Below are 25,145 nucleotides of genomic sequence, written 5' to 3'. Positions count from 1 at the left end.
ACTTCTGCAGAAAATGGAAGGGAAAAATGTTTTGATTTCTCCTGTCGTTTTGTTTTTAGGACACATTCAGCTAACGTATTTTAGCAGGTGGAGGGAGGTTGAAGATTCCTGTGACAACGATGCCATAGAGAGAATGTACTGTGCCCCAGGTTAGAGCAATCACCTACAATGTTTCACTTGGAAAGTAGATTAGCAGCTTTCATTTTCTCTTGTAGTCTCTGTAGCATACAGCTTGAGATCATGCGATATCTGAGTTTTCTTTGCCTCTTTTCCTTAATGTTTTAAAAAGCTACAGGGCTCATAACTGCTTTATTGTTGAACTGTGGTGGTGTTTGTTATGTCATTTCCATAACGTGTAATTGTGCTGAATGTCTTGTTTAAGCAAGTTAGGAATGTTCTCTTTTCTTCTAGTTATTTCCTGTGTGTGAGTACATCTTGGTAAATGAAAAGAGCAAATGAGGCTGAAAAAGTGGCACTAAGACCCTTAAAAATATAAAAATTTATACATGCAAAGGACATGGGTGGTGGGGGAGAACCACTGAGGTTTGAAAAATACAACCCTAATAGGCTCAGAGATGCCTCTGACATTTTTGATGAGCTACAGTGGGCTTTGAAATAGTTTAGAGAGCTCTTTCCTTAGAACTGCTTTCATCAATCATGAGGGTGATAAAATCAATATCTCTTGGGATCTTATAGCAAGGATGGCACTTGAAACTGAGCCCTCCCTCTTTTCCTTTTTCCAATTTATTTTCTGCTAATACAGTGGTCTGTGATTTTTGGCAGTGACAGCCAAAAATCAGGTGTTTCATGTACAGCTTAATATTTTTAAAATTTCATAGTTAACTTATAAAAACTATGTTTAGACTCGAGATTACTATGTTTTCATTCCAACCTTGAAATGCCAGCATAACTTTCTGCAGAGTGCATGGTCTGGCCAGGCATTGCAATTTGGCATGCAGGTAGTCCTCAAGCTCAGGATCTGCAAATGTGTGTTTAGAAAAATTTAGAATAAGAGTTACCAGCCATGGAAGTTCTGAATTTAGTTTGGCATCAGGTGTTTCTTCTGTGTTTTTGTTCTTCAAGTGAAATGCTGCAAGGAACTGCCTCTGTGAATAAAGGTGGTAGGATCTCAACAAACTTTGAATGTCAGCTTCTTGAGATAAGTGAAAAATAAAATCTTTTCTATGCAAGTCAAAAGGGCAGGTATCAAAGAAAATAATTCTTTTCACCTATCAAAGTAAATCCAACACCTTTGTTCTACCCTCAGGGCACTTTTGTTCAAGAACAAGATAATTGGGGAATCCCAGCAATTACTGTGTTTGTTAAATAGATGGCTGTCCTGGTTGCCAACATGTGTGACAACCTGTTAGAGAGGTGTTTTCCTGCCTCCCTAACGCAGCCCTGAACAGAGCGCTCCCCAGTCGAGTTCCAGCAAAGATGGAAGTGCAGCCTTTTCCCACCCTGTCATCATTAATGAGCTGTGAAAGTCAAAGCTTAATTTTTCTGTACTTTAATGAGGATCCAAAGAGAGGCGCTTTTTGCCCCCTAAGCCCCAACCAGCCAACTCCTGCAGTAATTAAGTGTTTAGGGAGCAGTTGAAATAATATTTAGAAGTCCCCGAATGCAAGAATGAAGTTTTGCACACCGTCATTATTTCCACCTCACAGCACAGGTGTGGTACCCATCCGGGCTTTTTTTGCTGGAGTTGCCCTCCCCTCTCTGCCCTCTCTGCCCTACCCCAGGCTGCATTTGCTTTGTGTGTCTGCAAGGTGAGGATTTGCAAATGCAAGTATTAGATGTATTCAAGGTGGATGAATTGGTACTGCTCCGTGATTCTTGCCTTTCAGATTTCTTGATCTTAATGTTACCTCTGTGAAGCATGCTGGTACTTTAGTGTAACTGTTACATGGTAATTTTTAGTAGGAGAGTAATACTTGGTATAATTTAGCAGCACAAAATATATTTTGAATTCAAGTGTCATTCTTTTATGAAGAATGATTCAGTAATGGTGTATGGCTGTGTCCACAGCAGCTTTCCTAGGGCTACTGCTGCTGGTAAATGTTGTTTTAGAACTTTTGACCAGTGTTAAAAGCAATAACCACATTAGTAAGCTTTCTCTAGGTTCCAGTATTAGAGGGGACAAAAAAACTTAATTTGGATGATAATTATTTTTCATTTTGAGGAGTGTACCATGTCCCAGAACCTCTTTATCATGAAAGCATTGCTCATCAAACTGCTTCCTTGAATAAGGGTTTTCAAATTATATTTGTCCTTCAGTTCAGTACACTAGGAACAAGTTTTGCCATTTTAAAATTATTTTTTAAGTTTCTTGTTAATATAATATAAAGTGTTTCTCACAACTTGGTTTTACTTTTTTTTTTTTCTGAGGGAAGTGCTGTATTTTTGTAGACGTGAAAAATTTTCTTCACAAAATTTTATCAGGTGTTATGGTTTCTTTCTGTAACAAAACGCAGTGTCTAAAATAAGTGACTCAAAGTGAGTCTTTATCTCGTTTTGAATTTTCCTGGTGTTTTCAGGATTATGTGCTGTGTTGCCCTGTCTCTGGATAGTCAGCCTCCCTTCTCCTTTTCTCTCCTGCTGAGGGATGCAGTGAAACTTGGCTTGTAAAACTTTTGTGTTTGGCTTGCTGTGTGCTTTTAACAGAGTTTGAGGCAGAATAGATTTGGATAACTTGTATTCTACCTGATTTCAACAATTTAGTGCACTCTTTCATAGTATGCAAGAAAGGGAAGGTGTCTATCAATAAACTTTACTTTTTAGAGTCTGCTGTTGGAGGCTGAGAACAGATGAGTTTAGGGCTGCAGTTTTTTTCTGCATTGATTTTTGAGGAGCAAATTTTGCAGGCAGAAAAAGGGGAGGATGAATGTGAAATTTAAACACATTGCAGGATATCTTCAGTTTAAAACAAATAGAAAATTGTATTGAGAATTATATGAAAATTTTAAACGTATTTGAAACAGTTGTCTTTTCAGTTGTTGAGGTTTCAGATATTGCTTTTCTACAGTGCAAGTTATGATTTGCAGTGAAGTGCATGAAGATGTATTTAAATCTTAAGCTGTTTTATTTGTTGAAGAAAAACATGAAGTTTAAATTCTACAATTTATATATGGTAAACAAATTGCTGGATGGGCTAGGGATAGTAATATATTAGTGTGGAAGCTTTGCAGGGCCAAGGGAGAATAGAGGTCCACCTGTGTGAAACTTGCTTGTGGGATGTAGGATTTTGTGTTTAAGGCTTTCTGTGCCCCAGAGTGTAACCTTGCATTGAGGTAAAGCAAGGCAGAGTGGGTACAGCAGCAGTGATCAGATCCCTGAAGAGCAGGGACTTGTTCAGCTCCTGTTGTCCTGGGAGAGGTGGAGAGGCAAAAAGACATTATGCAGTGCACATATAAAATAACAACTGCAACGACTATAAAAGTGCCAAAAAGACGAGGTAAGAGAACAGCTTGAAAAGCTGCACCGCGCTCCCTGCGAGCAGTGTAATTAGTTCTGTGTGAAGTGGCAATGGTTATTTCGCATGGTGCATCGGTCCGAGCAGGGCTGCGTGTGTTGCGGGAGCGGCACTTCCCCGCTGCCGACGGGAGGTGGCATTGTACCATTAATGGATGCTGCTGTCGCACTGGCTGCCCCTCGTTTGCTTAACTTCTCCTAAGAACTGGAGACGGAAGATGCGGCTCATTTGTAATGATTTGCACATCAAGAATTGTGCTCGTAAGCTGGTGGTGTGTTACGGTGCTGCTGGATCTGTTGGCATGGCTGGGTTACTCTTTACTGCTTTACAGTTCTGCTCAATTTAAAAAAACCCAAAAGTTCCTGAACCAGCTCTGGCACCAGCAAAGCTGTCTGCAGATGCTTAAAAGTAGTGTCTGTGCTATGCTTTGATTAATGCCCAAACGAAATCTTTGCTGTTCACCTATGATAAGTCAAATGTTGTTTCTCTAATTCCCAAGGGAAATGTTAAATTATAAATCATACCGTGTAAACTCAACACCACTGCAAGTAAAACTGTGCAAGGTTTGGCTAAGAATGACCTATTTGCTTTTAAAGAAGAAATTAGCACTTGTAACTGAGAATTTCTGCTGTGTTAATATGGCTAAGGTGATTATAGTGAGGTTTATGTGTTTTCTTTCCCCCTCTTTGTAGTAATTTTGTTTTCTGAACATTTTAAAGTGCGCTGAGCAGCTGATGTCTGAATACAAAGTTATTAGCAGATCAGATGAGAATGATTCACTTCTGTTTAAACAGCCCTTTGCTCTCCATGCCCCCTGAGAACTCTTATCACATATTTGTCCAAAAAATCCCCACGAAAACTAACAAAAAATCCCTTGCTTTATCCACCTGCCTGGTGGCTGATAGTATCAGCAAAGTATCTCTTTATCTCTTGGTTAATGTGCCTTGGTATTCTGAAGGGGGGAAAATTCCAGTAACAGATTCAATTTACATGGACAGAAACTTGAGCAAATGCCAGCCTAGCAGGGGGGCCATTATTCTGCTCTATAAATAAGTTTAAAAAAGAAACACACACACACACACACACAAACCTGTGAATCAACATGTTTTGGTCTAATTGAGAGAAAAGCAAGATAGATGAATTTTGAAATGCAAATTATCACCTTCTGTTATTTTAAGTATTGGTTTTGCCAACATTGTGATCTTAAATATAAAGAGTTGTTAACTTCTAAATACAATAATAATTGTATTCCATTCTTGACAGTCACAATTTAAAAAATAAAATTGGTAACTTTTTTTGTAAAAAGCCATTCTCAGTATGAGAATACCTGTGAGAAAGACAGAATTGTCTACAGCCGTTGCCTAGTCAAGCTGTCTTCGGATAAAGCAGATTTAAGTTGAGGATTTTCTCATGAAGAGAAATGTTTAAGGTACTTTTTCAGTCTAACCTGTGAAGTGTCATGTTGTAGAAGCAGCTTGCTGGTCTGACATCTTGTGTAAATATGATGTGTGAATGAGATGTTTTATTTACACTCCCCGAGTTCTTGTTCCAGCAGCGGGGACGCTTTCTGTTGCATCCCTGTAGTGTTTTTGGAGGACGAGGTTTCAGAACTGGGCTGCCTTTAGAGTCTTTTTTCTTTCTTATTTAAACAAGTTTTCACTAGACTTTGTTCACTAAAAACTGGAGATTTGCTGCTTGAGATCCTAAAGCCAAAGGGAGCTTAGCTTCCTAGAAAATGTAAGTAGGAAACTGGCCATCAGTAATGCTTCGTATTATTCTGAGGCTTTCATAAGCTGTGTGCTATATCAAGTCTTATTTACACAAAGTAGCATTCACAGAAGCCTACAAATAAATATATGGTAAATTTGGTTTTATGTAACCTGCTGTTACTTGTGCACAGTGCAAAACCTAAGCAAAAAGAAGGAATTGTGTGTAAAGGATTTTGTTCCAAAAAAAAAAAAAGACAAAAATGTTTCAATGTACAACCTGATTTTTGTACTCCCAAATAAAGATGTCACTTTTGCTCTTAAACAATTGAAAATACAGATGCAAAGTGCAGCTGGTCACCTAAAATAGATGGCATGAAAATAAAAATTGCTAGTTGATATTATTAGCCTGCATGCTATAATTTTTATTTACTGAATAAGGAAAAAGATTATTTGCCTCTGTTTACCAAATAGACATTTGATGCAGAAAAACCTGCATATTATTTGTGTATGTGTTTTTCAGTGGGAGTTTGCAGGCACTCATTAAATCTGCTATTCTGTATTATAGTAATTTAATTTGAGTAGATTGTTTAAGAAGCAAAATAACTGTGGTGGATTAAAGTGCCATTAACCCTGAGATGTGTCGAGGGGGGGGCTGGTCTCGTAGACTGGACTTTCTGCTTTTTACCTCTAGCTCTGTCCTAGATTTTTGTGTGTATTAGTGTCTCAGGATTATCCAAAAAGGAAGAGAAAATACCTGGATAGGTGAAGGAGCTTTGGACATCAAAATCAGAAGGATGAGCTAGCTTGATTTGAAAAACCCTGGCAATAGGAAGCAGGATCAAACACAAGCATGAAAAATATATGGCTGATGTGAATAAGGTCTGGATGTGCAGAAAAAGTGCTGATTCCTGTGAGGCTGGGAGTAACAGTTTTTCAGCAACCATTTGGAGTGGGACAGCTCTCTAGAGACCCCAGAGTGTCCCACAGAAAACAGTGACAACTGACTGCTCCCTGAATGGCGAAATGTCATGAACTTGGAGTTGGTAATTGAAAGCATAGGTCTGGGGAGAGCATCAGGTATTTTCTGAAAAAAATCTGATCCCAGGCTTGTTGTAAGTACACAATGTGTTTCAGGTGAAGCACATGGTCTTGTGGTTTTTCTTAGACTCTGTAACTAGAATAAGCAGTAAGATGTACCAAGCTGTTGATTTGTAAAAATCTGATGTTTTAGTCTGGCTGTCATAAACGCCAGTTGTTAACTCCAGAAGAAACTGTACTTACCTGTGTTTATTTATGTCTGTTGTTATTAGTAGTATTAACATTACAGATGGGACTAAACCTTGAAGATAGCATAGAAGATGCCTTGTGAAAATAAACGGAGCTGGCTGTGAGGTTAATTAATGTTTGCTTTGTTTTGATAACAGAACAGTCATAAAACTTTGACTCTTTCGTCACACGGTTATTTTAGAGGAAGTTTTGATTCCATCTTGGGCTACTAAAAGAAAGAATACAGTTCCCTCTATTTTTTTTCTTCTTCTTTTTTTTTTTTTTCCCCAAAGGAGAGCATAGATGCTCGTGTTTTTGAATAACTTTTAGATGAAACTTCCTATTTTCATACTCCATTTGATTTTAGCAAATGTTCATTGGACTTGCCTCACTACTTTATTGTTTAAAGACCATGATAAACTTCTTATACTTAAATATAGATGGTTCAATACTGTGCTTTATAAATTGCTGAAGCATTTTAGGCAAAGCATTATGGCCAGATTGCTTGTGGGATGTTTTATTTAGTGACTGTATCTTATGGTATCTTGGCTGACTGAGTCTGTTGCGAGTGAATTAGGTTGGAATTATTTTAGTTGATTCTCTGCAAATGTTTCTTTACATATATAGATATCAAAAGATGATAAAACAGTAATCTTTTAAAATTAAGTGAGTGTAAGGTAAATAGAATTTCCAGAATCTCTAATGGTTTTTCACACAATGTTTATCTTAATGGCCACAGAGGGGGAAAACATTGTATTTATTTTCAGGATGTTGAACAAGTCCAATTCCTCATGAACAGTTTCAGACACCTGATGGTAGTTCAGATGAGTCTCCTTATTTTCCTATCAGTGCAGAAATGACACTTGAGAGTATGCTGTTCCTGCTTGCAGTGTGGCATAAGGGGAAAGCCTTTCCTGACTCCTGGGTGTCTGGGGATGCACTGTATCCACCTAGCACCAGTTTTTCTGTGAGCTGACTGGAGATACTTTTTTTTAAATTTGTTTTTTAATTACTGTTTGTCCTACAAAATTTTTGATGAAGTTTTTGTTCTTGGTGATTCACAAGCCATCTGGCCTGAGTTGCACAGAGAATGTCTAAGGCCTCCTGTAAGCCTGGCTTGTTCCATGTTAACTACTGTTTGCCTGTGCTGGTCATGAGGCATTATTGTCAGCCCTGGAGGAAACTGTGTTTGGAAGAAAATGTGGCAGGTGTTGTAGTAACAGCCTTTGAAATCCTTCAGCAAGAGGGGTATATATAGGATATAGATTTCAAGTTGCTGTGTAAAGAATGAGAAAAGCTTTGGTTTGCCATCAATAGCTTTATTGAGAATGTGTGTTCAGGAAAAGAGAAGTTCTGCTTTTTCTTCAGAACTGGCACTTCAGTTTAAAATACAAAATGTTGTCAGCTATGTCTCCCTTATTAGGAAGTAAGGTATTGCTGTGTGTAATGCAAATATTGAGATAAGTATGGAAACCATAAAGAAATGGCCTTTCAGTTGAGACCAGCTGCTCTGGAAGGAGGACAGTGCAGGGTAGTGAAGGTGTTTACCTGCACCATCTGTCTCTGTATAAACCTGATAGCATTTTACAAATCCCCTTCCCTTCAGTTATCCCAGTGGCTGCCGTTGGAATTGCTTTGTGCAGGAATTTAGCATTGCTGTTGACTTGTGCTTCGTGGTGCTGGATGTCATGGCCATGCTTTGGGAGGGAGAAAGAGGAAAGCTCTCTCTTTAATGAAATTGCAGTAGAGTTGAAAGAGCTATTGACTTCTTTTCACCCTACTTTATTATTTCTCTGATTTTCTATTTGAGGATGATAGGAATGTTTTTTTCTGCAAATGTTGTTCCGCCAGTCCTAGAAGCACCAACACCGTACATGTGTACACATGTTTATTTTTGTACAAATCCGGGTAAGGTCCTTGATTTCAAGGTTCATGAAGGAAAGATTTGGCACAAATATCCCCATGTTATTCACTTAAGCTTATGTGTCACTACCATTTATTGTCTAAATTACTTTGCTGATGGATTGAGATGAAAATGTTTTCTTAGTGAAGGCAGATATTGTAGTTCAGATTTATTGCAATATTGAAGCTTTAAAAAAAGCATATGCCCTGTGTGTATATTACAGTAGCCAGCTACTCTGTGTCCCTCAAAAGCTCTACAGTTTCTAAATTTTCCATGATGTTTAGTCAAGATAAAATGCAGTAATACTGATGTGGTATCCTGGACTTATTATGATCAGTATTGCATCAGAAATCATGAGACCTGTTTGAAGGAAGGAAATGTAAACAACATATGTTTATTTGTAGTGTAAACAGTGATTTTTAAATTTTCTTTTTTTTTTTAAAGGAAAACATTTATTTTAACATGAAATAAGGAAACTTTGGAACATAGGGAAAGCAGCTGGAAGGCAGACATTGCATAATAGGAAAAAAGTTGAGCTAAAATTTAGTTTTTGTAAAGAAGGGGACTCAGGTGTTGCCCTCAGCTGAGTCTTCCGTTTTGTGTTCTGTGTTGGTTCAGATGACTTGTTATGCAGCTTCTGCTTGTGCATGAGAACCCAGGCAGAGCCCTTCAGCCCCGGGAGAAGTCCATGTACTTGCCTGTTCTTAATTTATTCCACTCGTGTCATTTTGGTCATGGCCAAAAGTGGATGGACCAGTTCAGTGCTGCTCTTGTCAGAGAACTGCAGTGACATTTGTTTTGGCTTGGCATATATTGAAAGTGTTCTTCCAGTTGAAAATATGAGCTTGGATTTTGAGGAAGTGGACTCTGGTTTGCTTTTTGACTCTTATTCTATATATTCTCTTATTCATCAGTGCTGCTTCCTGTAATGAACAGTTCTGTGAAAGGAGGCACTGTGACTTTGGTTCTTTAGAGAACTGGATCAGCATCTCTGATTGCCAGCATAAAGAGAAATAGCACCAAAACTGAGTAAAATTTGTTTTTTAGAATTTCTTTTCTCTGTACTCTGAATGATGTATTTTTTCATATTTAGGTAATTTTTTTTTCAATTGGGCTGTAACTCATGAGGCCCATTCCCACTAAACACCTTTGGGAAAATTGAATTATTTCCTTCTGTGGCATTATTCTAAAATTTAAGGTGTGTCAATATGGGATAGTTAGTGGAACTGAGAATGTAGTAGTCAATCTTATTAACTCTTGGCTTTGTTGTCCTTATTCTGTAATAAGTGTGTAATTTAATTTAAAAATAAAAATCTTCACTTGTTGGGAAGAAACCTTCCTTAAGCTGAAAAGGCAATTCCATGTAGTAGGTTTCACTGGGAATTGCTCTGAATACCATTCACCAGCTGGTTTGTGTAGAAAGCCCCAACTTTGGGGTTTCTTTCTTTTTCTTTTTCTAAAGGATAGTTACCATAGAAGGTTAGACTTTCTGTAGGACTTTAAAATTAAATTGCAAGAACACATTTTGATTTTTACACAAATTCTCTCAGTTTACTGCAACTTCAGCTTCATCCTGGTGCTCGCATTGGATCTTAAAACATTTTAAAAATGGATGTAACTATCCTGATACAGTTCCTTTTATAGTTGCTGTTCCATCTTTGTAAAAGTTTCTTGGTGCTGATAGGAGCATTAATCTGTAAGGAGAGGAATAAATTCCGCTGTGTGGCACCCTTACAGTGATGTATTGGTTGTTCCAAGGCCATTAAGTGTAGTAAACTTTTCAGTGCGAGGGATGTGCTAGCTCAAGAGACAATGTCTGAGCCATCCCTCCTTGTTGCTCTTGCAACAGCAGCCTGAGCTCAGTTCTGGGAGGTGCTGAGCCTCTTCCAGCTGTGTGGCAGCTGCACATCCCTGAGCTCAGCGTGGCTGTGCTTCCCTGCCTCTGGGGAGCTCCGGGGTGACACCTCCCTCTCCCTGACCCTGGGCTGGGACTCATCTGGAGCTCTTCTTGGCCATGCTCATGCTAAGCTCCATAAAATGATGAGCAGGATTTTTCTGCCCATGCTGCACTGCTTTTCACAGCAACAGCTATGTGACTGTATGCTAATTGTTGTCCTCTGCTGGGGAGCTGCTGTGGCTTTTGCCACCAAAGCTATTTTAATGCAGCCTCTGCATTTCTTTGACAGTCATAATGAAGATTTCATCTTCGTTGCAATCTGGTTTTCTGCCTGTTTTAGGGCAGACAGTGTGGTGTGTTTGTATTTAATAATTTTTGCAGTTTAAAGCCTGAGTCAGTGAAGGCCAAGTTTTCTGCATGCATCATGCCACTGAATAGGTGTGTGTGCATGGCCAGGGCCTGTCACCCCCTTCTCCCCTCCCTGCTGTCCCTTGTGCCTGTGCAGCAGTAGCACTGTTGGGTTGGATGCAAGGGGAAACAACTTTTTATACCAATGGTACAGTTTGGGCTGGGCTGTAGCAATACACAGTTACTGGCTGTGGTTATGCTGTTTGAAGCAGATTTGATATCTCTCCATGAGACCATTGTGAAAAGCTCATGGAGATCTCCCATAGGGATCCCAGTAAATCATGTGGGTTAGCCATGAGACAAATCCTACCCTCAAAGGCAAAACTGAAGTATGCAGTAAACTACTGCACCCTCCTTTGTGCTGCTTTTCTGGATTAGGCCACTCTGATGTGTCCAGCTCTTCTGGCTAGGGTAAATTCTCTAAATATGCTTTGCTTTACTGTCTGTCATTGTCCAGTTTTGTCCAGAATTGAAAAATCATAACTGTAATGCCTACAAGTCTTGAAAGTGCCTATGTGTGCATGGAAAATACAAATTATGTATGAAATGTATGGTGTTGCTGTGCTTGAACAATGCAATCTGTAGGTGGCTAAAGGGCTAACTAAATTGCAGGCATAATGAAAGCTCTGTGGTATTTAGTATATGTTCTGTCAGCATTAAACAGTCACCTTGTAAATATATGTTAATTTTGAAGGTGTAACTGACCTTTTTAATATTAATTGAAATGTCTCATGTTTAGAGGTTGGTGCTATCCTAGAGGAGACAGAAGCCTGTGACTGGTGGAGCCTGGGTGCCATTCTTTTCGAGCTCCTCACTGGGAAGGTAGGACTGGGGGCAAGTGACTCCATAAAAGTGACTTCTTGGCCAGTAGTTTCTTACCAGTGATGTGCCCAGGTGTGATTCCCTTGATTGTATTTCTCTGATGAGCTTTGCCAACCTGAGCACTCTCAATTTGCTTAGTCTGCATGGGACCAGAGAAACAAAACATGTTCAGCCTTCAGCAGAACAACTTAATAGAGCTGTACCAAACTAAGGACTGAAAAAATAACCAAAACCATGCTGCCCTCTTAGCTACAGTGAAATCCAAATTCTCTAACATTCCATCTGTACATGTACAAAACTTTTGCCCTAATACTTCCAGTAGTATTTCCTGAGACTGTGTAGAAGCCATCTATTGTTGTTTACACATTAATTCAGTATTTTGAGGCAAAGAGTGATTGACCAAATCAAACTGGTGATTGGTTGATGGCTCTGCACAAAGAAAGCAAAGTCCACCAAATTCCCAGGCTCTTCAAATTTGAGCAATAGAACAGAAGCTTTAAGATGTAAATGTTCTAAAGCTCTAATTCAGGGAGCTCATCAGCACCTGTAGACATTCTTCCCAGAACCAGTACTTCATGCTAGGAAGCACTGAATTTTGGCTTTGTGTGTTAAATTTGCATGGATAGTAGGAGATAATCCAACACTGCAGTTTTGAAATCAATAAATATGCCTTCCTGCTTTGATTTATTTTTTCCCTTTTTCCTTTTCTCCTCCAGTCTCTGGCTGAGTGCCATCCATCAGGAATAAACACTCATACTTCTTTGAATATACCAGACCATGTATCGAAGGAGGCCAGATCACTGATTCAGCAGGTAGGTGAGGGGAGAATTTGTTTTCTCTATGTGCATGTGTGGATGAGACAAATACTTACCTACCTAACTTGTTCTGGTGAAGTAAATGTAAAACCAGAAAGCTGCTGATAGGAACGTGTATGGCCCTTTTGTCAACACTGATGAATTCTGCCTAGTTGTCTTGTTGCATTTGCAAACTTTGACTTCTGCTGCCAGCTGGGTCTGTAGAAAACTGGAGTGCTTTGCCATTTCTTCAAAGAACACGTTTGGCAAATGCTTTGGAAACACCTGCTGGTGATGCACGAACATTTTAGGAATTCTGCCCTAAATGTTCGTGGAAACATTGTAGTGAAATAAAGTAAAAAATGCTGATGCCAATTCAGCAGAATAGCTCAAAGTGCTACGAAACCTGTAGCACACTGATTTGAAGTTATGACCTTGCTGTGGTTGAAAGAGTGTAGCTCTCCTCCAGGAAACCTTCTGGATGCCATTTTAAAAGAAAAGTACTTTAAATGGTGAATCCAATGATTTTTGTAGTCAGAAGATAAGTGGGTAGGTTGGACAAAAGACAAAATTGTAAGATATAGACAAGCTTCCAGACTGATACACCATTTTAAAATTAATGGGAATAGCACTGTTTGATGGATTTAGTTTACTCTAACTTTAGGTAGTCATAACTGCACATATAGTTCAGGGTCTTGAAATTCAATTAATGCAATCTTCCTGCTAGTTAATTTTGACATAGCTGTGGAAGTGGTGCCTAGATCTGACCTGTTCCACTTGAGAAGAAGCAACAATATATGCAAATTGTGCTGTTTAGCTTTGAAGAGATCTTGCTAGTGGGTGCATAAGTAGTGGCATGACTTAGATGTAGTTTACAACAGAGCAAAGTGGAAAAAGTATTTCTTGAAAAAAACAAAGGAAACAGAATTTGAAAATTCAGTGAGTGAGAAGACCCAGTGACAGATTGATTTCTGTGCTGTTACTGTGAAATGATTAGTGGAAATGGAACTGTATGTTTGGGCACCACCTATTTTGGCTAAGTGACATGAAGTCACTGAAGGTGAAAGTCCATGTCTGGCAAAGGTAGAAAGGGAAATGATTAAAGAAAAATCCATTTCTATATATTCTGCATTTATATAGTTGGACGGTAGCAAATTTTTACGCCATAAGAGACAAATAGCTGGAGGAAAGCAAAATCACATTTAATGAAGGGAATTCTCCCATTAAGACTAGAAGACAAATGAACTCGTCCAGTCCATGTGTCCCTGCCATTGCAGGATTGGTTTTGGATGTAGACTAATACTAATTAGTATAGTATTATTAGTACTAATAGTATTATTAGTACTACTATTAGTATAATTCTGATGTATTGCCTATTTTCACATATGCCAAAGAATGTCTCTTTTGCCACTGGTGGGTTTAAGTGGTAAATATATTTCTGCCCCTCACAGCTGTGTTACAAGGCCATGTCTGTTCAGAGAACAGTCTCCCCAGTGCCTGTTAGATCAAGCTGTCTCGTGTAGGGTGGTGACTTATCTGGTGGAGGTTTGGCTATACGAAGCAGTAAATCACATTTTTGTTGTGTGACTATCCAAGGAAGCTGCCATTCATTGCTGAGGAAGCCTTGTCAGGAAAAGGAAGAGAGCTCTCTTGGCATGGATAGCAATTTGTCATTGCGACTTTCCTTCCCCCCACTGCCAAGGGTAAACAGGTCAAAACATCACAGAGTAACTCTCTGGGATCAGTGTTCAGCTATACAGAAAATTGTGTCAGGAGTTGTCTCCTGCTGTGGCATCCCGTCCAGGTGACTTCATTGTAAACATCATCTTCATTTAGCCAGCATCTGAAAAACAGAGATCTGTTTATTTCTGCTGGAAGATAAAGTTGTTTTTGATGTTGGTTAGGAATTTTGCACTCAGGTTTTTGTTTTTAGGAACCTTCAAGTTCTACTACCAACAAAACATGCAATGTGACTTTTCAATAAGTGTCTGTTTCAGTTTACATTTGTTTTCTGAAATTAAAGTTATTCTGGAAGGACAAACTCCAGAAAATAAGTGACCATGTGTGATTTTCCTGTGCTGGTGCTGCCTGTATTTCCAGGGAAGACTGATACACCCTGGCTGCATTTGTGGCTTGTGGGATATACCAGAGCAGCACCATTCACTGTCAGCAAGCTACTTTTACTGTGTGACACTGTGACTGCAAATAGCAGAGCCATCTTAAAATGTGTAAATTCCTATATTTATGGATGTAGGCTCACTTAGATGTTGACTGCATCAAGATATGAATACACATTTTTCCAAGTGACAACTGGGAGAAGTTATCCTATTAGCTGTTGCAGAAAAAGCAAGCAAGAGATCATGCCTTTGTACTGGCTGTAATTGAATAGAGTATAAACACTTCTTGAAAACTGCAAAATATGTTTGTGTGTCTTTATTAGTCTCTTTGGAGTTTACCTTTGCATTCCCTTTTATATGGATTGGTATCTTTAAACAGATGTAAATATTGTGATTTCCTTCTCACATGAATTCAGCATGTGATGTACAACTAAAAAGCAAATGAGATGCTGAGTTTCAGGAAATTTCCATGAAGCCATTAGGCTGTTTTGTTTCTTTCTCTGGGGTTTTGACTTTTCAGTTTTAGGCCATTTGTAGGACTCTTTAAAACTTTTTTTTTTCTTTTTAGGAAATGGAGAGCTGGCTATGTTATCCTGATATTTTAGGATCAGCTCAAAATTTATGAAATGGAAAGTTACAGACTGCTGTCCCTGATGCAGCCATAACATACAGTGGTGTGAGCAAAGGTTAACATGAAGCAAACGCAGCGTCCAGAGTTCTACTGATGCAGGCTCTGGCTGCTGCTGTCTCTTTTTAAAATGAGGTTACACTTGAAATGAAGTCCCAGTGTGCAGTGCTTCAGGGAATTGCATGCTGTGATCAGTAGTCTCTGAAGACTGTAAGACTGATACTCAAGGAAAGGAGAGTCTTCTTCCATTTACTGGATTTTAGGAATTTCAAGTATGCTTTTGCACTCTTGAAAGTAATTCATAGAGTAGGAAAACAGTAGGATGTCCCTTACCTTAGACCTTTCTGGAACTTTTAAGCAGTTGTTTTTGTTCTTACTCACTGAATCATGTGTTTTTTTCTTTTATGTCAAGCTTTTGCAGTTTAATCCTGCGGAGCGTCTTGGTGCTGGCGTTGCTGGTGTTGAAGACATCAAATCTCATCCATTTTTTGCCCTTATAGAATGGGCAGATCTGCAGAGATGAGAGACACGTGTCCTCTGAACAAACTCAGGTCAACTGGACAAGTTTCTCTGGCACAGGAGCACCCTGACTTGCTTCCTTTGGATGTCTCAAACCCCTTGGACGTAATGGCTAAAGGATGCTGGAGCAACAGAGCCAGAAGTGAACACTTTTAACAGGAATCACTGGTTATACAGGGTGCTGGCTTATTTTTACCACAGGTTGCTATGTGTGTGTGAGTCCTTTCATCAAAGGAAGGTTTGTGAGGCAACTCCTGGGCAGCATGTCTGGCACTGCCAGATAAGCAGGGGCAGGAATGTCCTCCTGGTGCTTTGTCTGGTGATGGAGGTGTCTATAGACTGTGCCAGTTGAAAGTATTTTTTTATTGTGTCAATAGACCATTTCCCTATGCTAAGTGCAGCTCTTGGGGGGGCAGGGAAGGAAAAAGCAAATAATTTATTAACGGTATATGCTAAAGAAAATACTAAATAAAATACTAAAATGCTTTATGCAAAAGTTGACACATTAAAAATAATATAACCATTAAAAATTAAGAAAACTGTTGCATAATACTGCGGAATGTGTCTTGAAAATAGCATATCATTTCCCATTCTGGAAAGAGCATATGAAAGGCAAATAATGCTGTCAAATGTTGTACTTTGTTGGCTGGCAATGTCTGTTTAAAACTCTTGACTATTGTATTTGATGAGCTACATGTTAAAGTCACTACAGAAAGGGAAATCTTCTTTTCCTCAGCTGGATAAACACTGCTTTAGCACTCTAATAAGGAGCAAGAACACATAACACTAAATAAATATACAGATAAAAAAGGAAAAACTCTTCTTTCATCGCTGCAGCCACTGCTTTATCACTTAATGAACTTTACTTCCTATTTTTAGCTGCTACTTCAGGAAAAAAAACTTTCTGCTCGTGTTCTTGTGCTTGAGGAAGCTTCTGAACTCCCCAGTTTGTTTGTTAATAGTCTTAATAAATCAAAGAAAGCCTTCACCCACTCTGCTGCTTGAACAGGAAGAAGCCTGGGATTTGCTCATGCCAAATGACTAAGTGACATCTCTGAGCAAACCCTAGTGGGTAAGACTTGGGCAGGAGCCAATTAGCTGACCTGTTTGTTTGCTAGAAATGTCTGGAGAATGGGAGAAGAATATAAGACAGGCAGAATATTTTGCTGAGTGTTGCTAGTGCTGCTTAGCAGCCATGCCTGTATGGGTTTCTGATGTACAAACGCTGTACACTGCAATGTACAGATTATGTATCCGTGGGTATTTTCCTAAATATTCCCTTTGCTTGCACTCTTTTTCCCCCCCTTTTTCTTCTTCTGCCCAGCTTTATCCGGAGAACAAAGGGCAAATTCCTTTGGGAAAGTGAGGTGACAGCAACGATTACTGAATTTACAACTCTAAAAAAAAAGAGGTATCCTTCCATTTGTATTTTAGCAGTGTATTTTATGGGCACTCCCAAAAGTGCATCTGTACAGTCTCCATCTGTTAGACACCAGGTCGATGTATTCAAATAAAGTGGAAAAGGAAAATGCTTCACTTAAACAAAGGAAATCTGGAAACTTTTTCTTTTTCCTTTAAAAATTATTCCACTCCCCTCTTTTTTTTTTTTTTTTTCTTCCCTTTCTTGTGATCACCAGGCCAGCAGAGGGGCTGTCACAACATGCAGGTTGTAACCAGGTCACTGGTATCACTGCCTAGCCAGGGCTGTCCAAGATTACATCACCCGCAGAAGCTGCGTTTCAACCCGCCACCCTCTGGCTTCATAACAGGAACTCCCTCAGGTGAGCCACAGGAACAACTTCCTGTGTCGGAAATCTCTAATGCAGAGAGCAAGCTGATCCCCAGCTTCCTCCCAGCACTGCCCTGGCTGGGACTCTGGAGAGTCAAGGAAAGCCTCCCTCCCCTCGGCCACCTGACTCCCTCCCTCCCTGGGGCTCTCCAGCCCTGCCACCAGATAATGCCCCTGCCTGTGTTGATCTGTCCCATTGCATTTGCCTGGTGATAACTGTACAAATAAGTATTTTCCATGTTACTTGGAAATGCGGTTGTGTTCAGGTTGTGCTCGTGTGCTGGCTGTAAGCAAAGGCAGGATAAGATAGCACAGGAGCACAAACTGGTTTCTGTGAGCAGCAGCAGGAGAACCCTGTTCTGGCAGAAACCAGATGATCAGTCACTCTCACTTCAAAGCATTCGGTTTAGTTAATGACATCAACATATTTTTTCAAGTATGTTAGTAGTGAGGAAATCTAGATCATGGAAAGTAGAAGGAATGGCAGTATGACTTGCCAGAAATGAGCTTTTGAGATGCTACAAGTATTTGTAATATTACCACTGACTCAGATAATTGTTTGTCAAGGGAAGCATGGTCTGGACTTAATTGCACAAAACCAATCCTGCTTCTATTTTTATTTTTTCCTTGAACATGTATTATGTTGTATTGGTGTTTACATGTATTCCTTTAATAAACAAAACCTTTCAAACCTAATTCAGGCCTTGGCTTTCTGAACTTCACATTTCATTCTTGAAGACTGACCTTACCTATCAGTGCTTTTTGTCCTTTGCTTTAATTGGTTGAAATGCTATAGATACCTTCTTTTTGGTGCCTGTCACAAAGCCCTGTGATGCACAGCTCCATTTGGACGAGTGTTCATTCCTACTTCCTTCTGTTACACCTAGTAGCTAAGAGCAGAACAAATCAGTGCCTTTTTTCCCCACAAGAATTAGCTACAGTCCATGTAAAACATGGTAAAATAAACCTATAGATTTTCCTATTCTCCTCTGGATGTTCAGGTACAGCAGATTACACACTTGGGGCATCTCAAAGTAGTAATTCTTTGCACCCTGTTGAACCCTGTAATATTCTTTGTGTCCTACTAAGAAAATCTGGGATACAAAATGTTCAAAGGCTTGCCCTAGGGAGAATTGCCATGAGGTAAGCCTGTGCCCCTGCCCAGACCTATAGGAGAAAGTGCATCTCATGAAATACAAGGGACATAACTTTGAATGGCTGTATTCACAGCTTCTGTTCTTGTAGCACAGCTCCTGTGTCTCCTGTGAAAATCACCTGGCAGACAGCAGTCACTGTCATGCTGACTGCGGGCACACCTTTGGGATGCTGAGTTGGCAGGGTTACCCGTGCCGGAACATCCACCCCGCTCCTCCCGCCAGTGCTAACCTGTTCCTTGGTGTGTGTCCCCACAGCGAAGGGCACTGGGATGGAGAAGGCTGGGGAGGTCAGCTCTCTCTAAATGAAGCACTCAGCATAACAAGGTACAGGGAAGTGCGAAGTAAACCACTATAGGATTTTTTTTTTCTTTTTGAGTGTGGTATCATTTGTTTTCTCAAGGACACTGAGTAGGAAGCTGGAGAAACAGAAACTTCCTCTGTGGTGAGATTTATGGTAGGGATTTTAGCAATAAAATGAAAAAGTACAATTGTTGGCTTCTTTGGGTTTTTGCTTTCTGTGAGGGCTGTGCTGTGGGCTGAGTGCTCTGGCTCCTGGCTGCTGCCTGGTCCTGTGCTCCATGTGAGGGGCTGTTTCCTGGGCCCCGGCATGTGCCATCCTGTGGCTGGGCACCATCCCTTCCTCCAGTCAGCATCACCTCTGGCAGCCGGCCCTCAGCTCTGTGCGTCTGCTGAGCCACCCGTGGCTTTCACAGCAGAGCCCCACAGCTCTTTGCAGGCCCTGAGAGGTTTGGTTTGGTGTGCGGGATTGGTTTGCTGCAGCAGCGCCCTGCTGAATGTTGCCCATTCCCTCTCTCAGCGGCTGTTCCCTGAGGAGTGCCGTGCTTGCTGCCTGGCCCTGCTGAATGTTGCCCATTCCCTCTCTCAGTGGCTGTTCCCTGAGGAGTGCCGTGCTTGCTGCCTGGCCCTGCTGAATGTTGCCCATTCCCTCTCTCAATGGCTGTTCCCTGAGGAGTGCCGTGCTTGCTGCCTGGTGTCCTGAGGGGACTATGGGAGACGCCACTGGAGAGGCCCTCGCGTGGCGGGGGCCTGTTGTTCCCCTCAGCCATGCTCCTGCCCTGTGGGCTCTGCCCTGCGGTAGTTTGTGGCACCACAGGCATTAATGGTGGCTGTTTGGCACGTGCCCCCAGCAAAGGGTAGCTTAGGGTGTAGTGAGAACCAGATCTGGAGCTTTGGCCACCCTGAGGACCTTCCCTGTCGTTGTGCCTCCAGGGCTGGCCCCCTGTGGGTGTCACACTATGGTGCTGCACAGGGACAGGGCTGTGGCAAGGTCACCGGGCTGGGGTGAGCTCCTGCTTAGGGGAGTGGGTCTGGGGCCAGGGGGGGAGTGAGGGACAGGGCCAAGCAGCAGCAGCAGGGATGCTGGCAGCCCCCGGGACAGGGTGCCTCGCGTGACTCCAGCTGCCGTTTGGGAAGGGGTGGCAGAGCCAACTCCCAGAGGGGGAATGGGACTTGCTTAAAAGGTGCCGAGCAGCTGCTGCTGGCAGCAGGGGTTGAGACTGGCAGCGCAGGGCTGGCTGCTGCGCCGCGGGGCCGGTGGAAGGCTGGTTCCTGCCTGAGCCATCTGCATGAGCAGAGCTGGGCAGCCCTGGCCCAAAGGTTGCGTTGTCCTCAAGAAAATCCCAACTTGTGAGTGGCAAAGCGGTGGAAGTGATCCCACCGCTTGCTGGTGCTGGGCAGTGAAATCTCCTGCACCCCTGCCGCGGGGCAGAGGAGGCTAATCAGGGTACAGCAGAGAGGATGCTCCAGACTCCTGGCAGCGGGTGACAGCTTGATGTGCTGCCCCAACAGGACCTCACTGTCTCTTGGCAGATCAGAGGCTCTCCTTCTCCAAAGGCTGCTCTGTCTCCATCTTCTTGGCCCAGGGACCCATCAGGAGGGATTAGTGCTGCTGCCAGAGGACTGCAGTGGCTCTGTGATGTGTGGGAAGGCTGGGGACATGTGCAGCTCTGGGCAGTGAGGAATTGGTGTTGTCTTGGGTAGGCTGTGGGTGCTCACCTTGATGCTTTGCTGCTGAGATCCTAAGGGTGGCAAGTTTGAGAAAAGTCTTTTCAGGGTAATAAGCTAGACTGGACTGTTGCCAAGTGGTGGAGCTGGATAAAGATGGACCAGATAAGGAATGAGCAGTGGTTGAGGTCAGTGGTCTTAGCAGAGCCTTGCTAACCTCCTTTTTCTTTGCCTTAGAGAAGAGACTTTTTGCCTTGATACAACCTCACTTGTGCCAGTTTCTCCCATTCCCTTCCGTGAACTGAGCCATTTATTTCAGTTTTGGAATGAGCCATTTATTTTCTAGGTTTCCCCAGCTCTCTCCATCCTTCAGCCTTGGTCATAGATTTTCTTACCCTCTCTGTGCCCTTGATTCTGAAACGCTGCCCCAAAATGCTGGCACACAGGAGCAGATTATTAAATGCAGCTGTTATCCCCATGCACAGAGAGAAGAGAAGCAAAGAGAGAGAGAGTTACTCCCACAATATGAAAGTACAGGGATTGTAAAAGCGTTGGGAAATTGGTTCCCCCAGCAGTGTGTGAGTAACGAGAGTTTTACGGCACCTCGCGCAGCGCTGGGATAACGAGGAAGGAGCCTCCATGAGAGAGACCAGTGGTGTGCCATGATTTAGAGCATGGCTCCGGCCAGCCATGCTCCACTTGGGGTCTTGCTTGTGCTCTGTGGTCTCACATTTGCCAGCTCATAATCTTTCTTTACAAACCAGGCATGGAGAAGAGCTACTTCAACAGCATGGATCATGAGCCAAATGGCACATACCCTTTCTCCAGATTTTAGAATTTGCTACTCTGCTGCCTTGGTCTCCATCCTTTTCAGCTTCATGTCTTTGGCCTCGGAGAACTCCCCTGCCATCAGCCCCTGCCAGGCCCAGCACACACAGCAGGGTGAGGTGAGAGGGTAGTTCCCCTGAGAAGGACCCTGGCTGCTCTGGCTCCTTGCAGGCCCTTGACAGGTGCTCTGGGATACTGCAGAGTCCTGAGTTAATCACCTTCCAAGGGTAAAGCAACCTCACAGTGTGAAGTCCCAGCCCCATTAACTTCACTGGGAGTTTTCCCATTGACTTTTCTGGGGTCAGGAGCTTACCCTTCAATTACAGAGAGAAGCCAATTTCATTGGAAACAGGTATAGAAAGCTTGTTTGCTTTCCTACTTTAAGCACACCCATGCAGTTTCAGTCCTGGTGCTAGTGAAACAAGCGTGGAGTAATTTTTTTATTGTTTTGTGGTTTTTTTTTTTTTTTTTTTTTAATGTTGTTCTGGTTTCTTTGCTATTCTGGTGGGTGCAGTTAATATGGCAGTTCAGTTACTCTCCCTGGCTGGGGTGAGGTCTGCTAGTCTTCCCTCAGCCTTTGCTGTGCCTCTGATTTACTGTGGGGGCCTCCCTATAAAGCAGGGAGGGCATTTTGCCTGGTGGCAGAGATGGGAAGAGTTACTGAGAGCCTGCCCTGCGTTTTAAGGCTGAGAAATCTTTGATGAGCAGGGTTGCACAAGCCCTGTTAGGGTGACTGGAGCGCAGAGGGCTGAGAAAGGCAGGCATCTGGTTTCCTCATTATTTCTTTTCATAAATAATCCCTTGTCCTTGCACCCTGCACTCTGACAGCATTTAGAATATGCCGGGCGGGTTTTTTTTCTTCTCCTCTCCGAAACTTATTCATTTGGAGAGCGATGAAACAATAGGTTTTTGTCTAAATCTTTACCAGTGAAATTGTCAGGAGAGATTTCCGCCCCCCGCTCCCGTCTATCTTCCTTTTGTCTCCTTCAGTTGTCGGGGTCAGGATTGGCCGCCAAATGGAGCCCGCAGTTGCTTTTCCAGGCCCCAGATGCCAATATGTGGCAGCATCTGGCTGGTTGGCAGGCGCCGGGCAGTGGTGCTGGCCGTGCTGTCAGGCGGCCATGGCGGCGCTTGGTGGGCGCCCTGCTTCTTTGAGGATGTGGTCCCAAGCAAGACCAGGGATAATAATTAAATCTGCTAAAGGAGGTGAATTATCGGCTGGGGCGGCTGCTGTTGGGAGCTGCGCCGGCTCCCGGCCCTGGGTTTTTTTGTCCTCGTCGGCAGCATCCCGTGTAACCTCACCTTTTTGTGCTGTGAGCGTTTCAGGTGCCTTAAGGCATGGAGCTCCTTGAAAGAGAAATACAAATCACTAAAAATGTAGAGATAAAACCCTCTCCTTAGAGGCCATGTGTTTGGCATGGGAAACACACGATAACAGCTTGCTTTAGAAAGGTGACATTTCCACTGAAGGCTGAATAATAAAAAATGCATTAGACTTTTGTAATGAAGACAGCTTCTGGGACCAGGGAATCTACTGCTTCCTTGAAATATATGCGTGGGAGCTCTCCCTGGCCCTAATGGGTGTCACATGTGGCTCTGGCTACATTAATGTTGCAAGCTCTATTAAAAGGGATTGTCAGTAGCCCTTCACGTGTGGTGAATCAAAGCTGTCTTTCCCTAACTTTGCTTTAGCTCAGGCTTGTGTGTGTAGACTGACTTGCCCAGGGTTAAGTCACTTTTAATATTAAGATGGGTAGAAAAGACTCTAATACTTTTTTTTCTTTCTTTTTTTTCCCCTCTCCCTTTTAATTCAGAGCTTGCTGGTGAAGGACTCTGGAGGGATGGTGAAGGAGGAGACAGCCAGGCAGCTTAAAGAGGCCTCTGAGGGTCATGTTGAGTCTGTGCTATTATGTTCCAGCGAGGAGAACAGCTTTATTGACAGACAGCTGTTTGACTCCTGCAGCCACACAGTATTTGCTGCAGAGCTGCATAAATACCGAGCCCATGTTGACAAATTCCTCGTCAGTGCAAGATAGTTAAACCTGCTTGTTTAATCATTTGTGTGCTCTTACCTCTGCTGCTCCGAAAAGAATGAGCTGCTGTTTTACAATACAATGCATGAGAAACCTCTAAATGCTCAGAGCTGTTTCACGTGGGGTTTTCAGGGTGTGTTTTTATTTAGACTCTCTTGGAAACACAGTACTCTATTTTTTTTGTTATGTCAATTAGATTTTAGAAAAAATATTTTTCTCTCTCATTTTTTCCCCTCTAGAAAGTATATAATTTTTGGTTTTCAAATAAAAAATATCTGGCAAGCTGAATTTACAATGGAGGTAGCAGCTCTCTTGGCAGACCTTAGGTCCTGTGTGTGATGTGACACCAGCACTGGCACGGCCCCTTTAGGAGTCCCACACCTTGGTTTGCAGCACGTGTGCAAAGGCACGTGAGGATTTATGTTTTGGTTTGGCTTTTCTGGCACAGGGATATGGAACCTGTGCTACTGATCACCTCCTGTCTGTAGCTCGGGGGTGGCTTTTTGACCTTCCACCCATTTCACAATAATATCCACCTTCATACCAGTATACTATCTTGTCACATTGTTGGCCTCATCTCTGGAAATGTAGTATCTAAAATTAAAGATTTGTTTCCGTTTTGGAAATTTTCTGTTGACCTTTGTCACTTGAACATGTAGAGAGGTGTAAATCAGGGCTCCTGCCACACAGTCAATGGCAAAAAGAGAGATGTCTTTGGAGATTTTCTTTGGACCGTCTTTGCAGTGTGGCATCTCTTTAGTCCTTTCAAAATGTTTCTGGTGTGTTAAGTGATTTTTGAATCAAAAGGTGTATTATTGAGGGGAGACCAAAAGAGAAGGCCTCACTGAAATGGGAACCTATTGCTCAGTTGTACAAAAAATGTAGAACTGTCAAGCTGGTTTTTAGAGAGACCGGTCACTATGTTTATGTGGCAGTGAAGGACAGGTGCATTTCTTTCAAGATCACAAATAAAGCTGTGCATGCTTGAAGTGGTTGGTACAGGCAAGCTGTCTGTCTTTTAGCTGTAACTGCTCATGGAGCTGAACCTGGTGGTGCTGCTGGGTTTTGAGACTTTTTATCAGTTTCCTGGCAAGTCCAGGCCAAGCCAACATTGTCTGATGTTTTAATTTTGGTTTAAGTCCTGGTGTTGGTGCAAGACATTGGTTATATTGAGATTTACACTTGTGTCATGATGCTTGTGCCCTGTGGAAGGACACTTAACCTGGCCAGCTGGGTCTGCTGAGGCTGCAAAGATCAGCATGCAAAGAAATCAGGTTTCCACTGATTTCAGAGAGTACAGGTAGGGTTTTTTTTTCATGGATTTAACAAAACCAAACAAAACCAAACAAAACAGCATAAAGTACAATCTTAAGAGTATGGCACAGCTTTGCTTATTGGCTGGACCAGGCACCCTCACTCAAAGCCTCAGGAGCCTGGACAGCTCCTACATCACTTCCAAGGAAATACCTCCTCTCCTCTCTCCATATATGTGCCTCCTGAGGGGGTTCCGTTTGCAACCAAGTTATTCATTGAATGTTGGTTTTATCATTCACATGACAGAAGTTTTTACTTTCATTTATTTTTTAGTCTTTGTCATGACTCAGTTCTGACTCATGTCCTAGCCACCAAAAGGGTGGTTTGCTAAAGAAATGCTGGCTTTCTTTCCATTCTAACATTTTAAAAGCATGTTCCATTCTTTTTAGTACAGCCTTATATCTTGTATGTTGAGGCCCAAGAGCAGTACAAGTTTATGTGGCTATTAAAATATTTCTATATGAATGAGAAATATTAAAAAAATCCCAAAACTCTGAATGAGATTAGGAGCTTTGGAAGAATTA

General features: G+C 42.0%; 1 protein-coding gene across 2 annotated transcripts in view; it reads left to right on the top strand.

Moving 5' to 3' along the window:
• The window catches only part of RPS6KC1 (ribosomal protein S6 kinase C1), an 85,356-nt gene extending 67,336 nt beyond the window's left edge, over positions 1-18,020 (top strand). For both annotated transcript variants that reach the window (XM_005483019.4, XM_074537104.1), the window contains 4 exons: positions 60-149; positions 11,395-11,477; positions 12,194-12,289; positions 15,429-18,020. In XM_005483019.4, the coding sequence (XP_005483076.1) occupies positions 60-149; positions 11,395-11,477; positions 12,194-12,289; positions 15,429-15,539 (380 nt within the window). In that variant the 3' untranslated portion in view covers positions 15,540-18,020. The remainder of the gene's footprint in view (positions 1-59; positions 150-11,394; positions 11,478-12,193; positions 12,290-15,428) is intronic.
• The last annotated feature ends 7,125 nt before the right edge of the window (positions 18,021-25,145 follow it).

The sequence above is a fragment of the Zonotrichia albicollis genome, chromosome 3, assembly GCF_047830755.1.
Source record: "Zonotrichia albicollis isolate bZonAlb1 chromosome 3, bZonAlb1.hap1, whole genome shotgun sequence".
Taxonomy (NCBI): Eukaryota; Metazoa; Chordata; class Aves; order Passeriformes; family Passerellidae; genus Zonotrichia; species Zonotrichia albicollis.
Note: the sequence above shows the minus strand (reverse complement) of the source record. Positions and strands in the feature narration are given on the sequence as shown.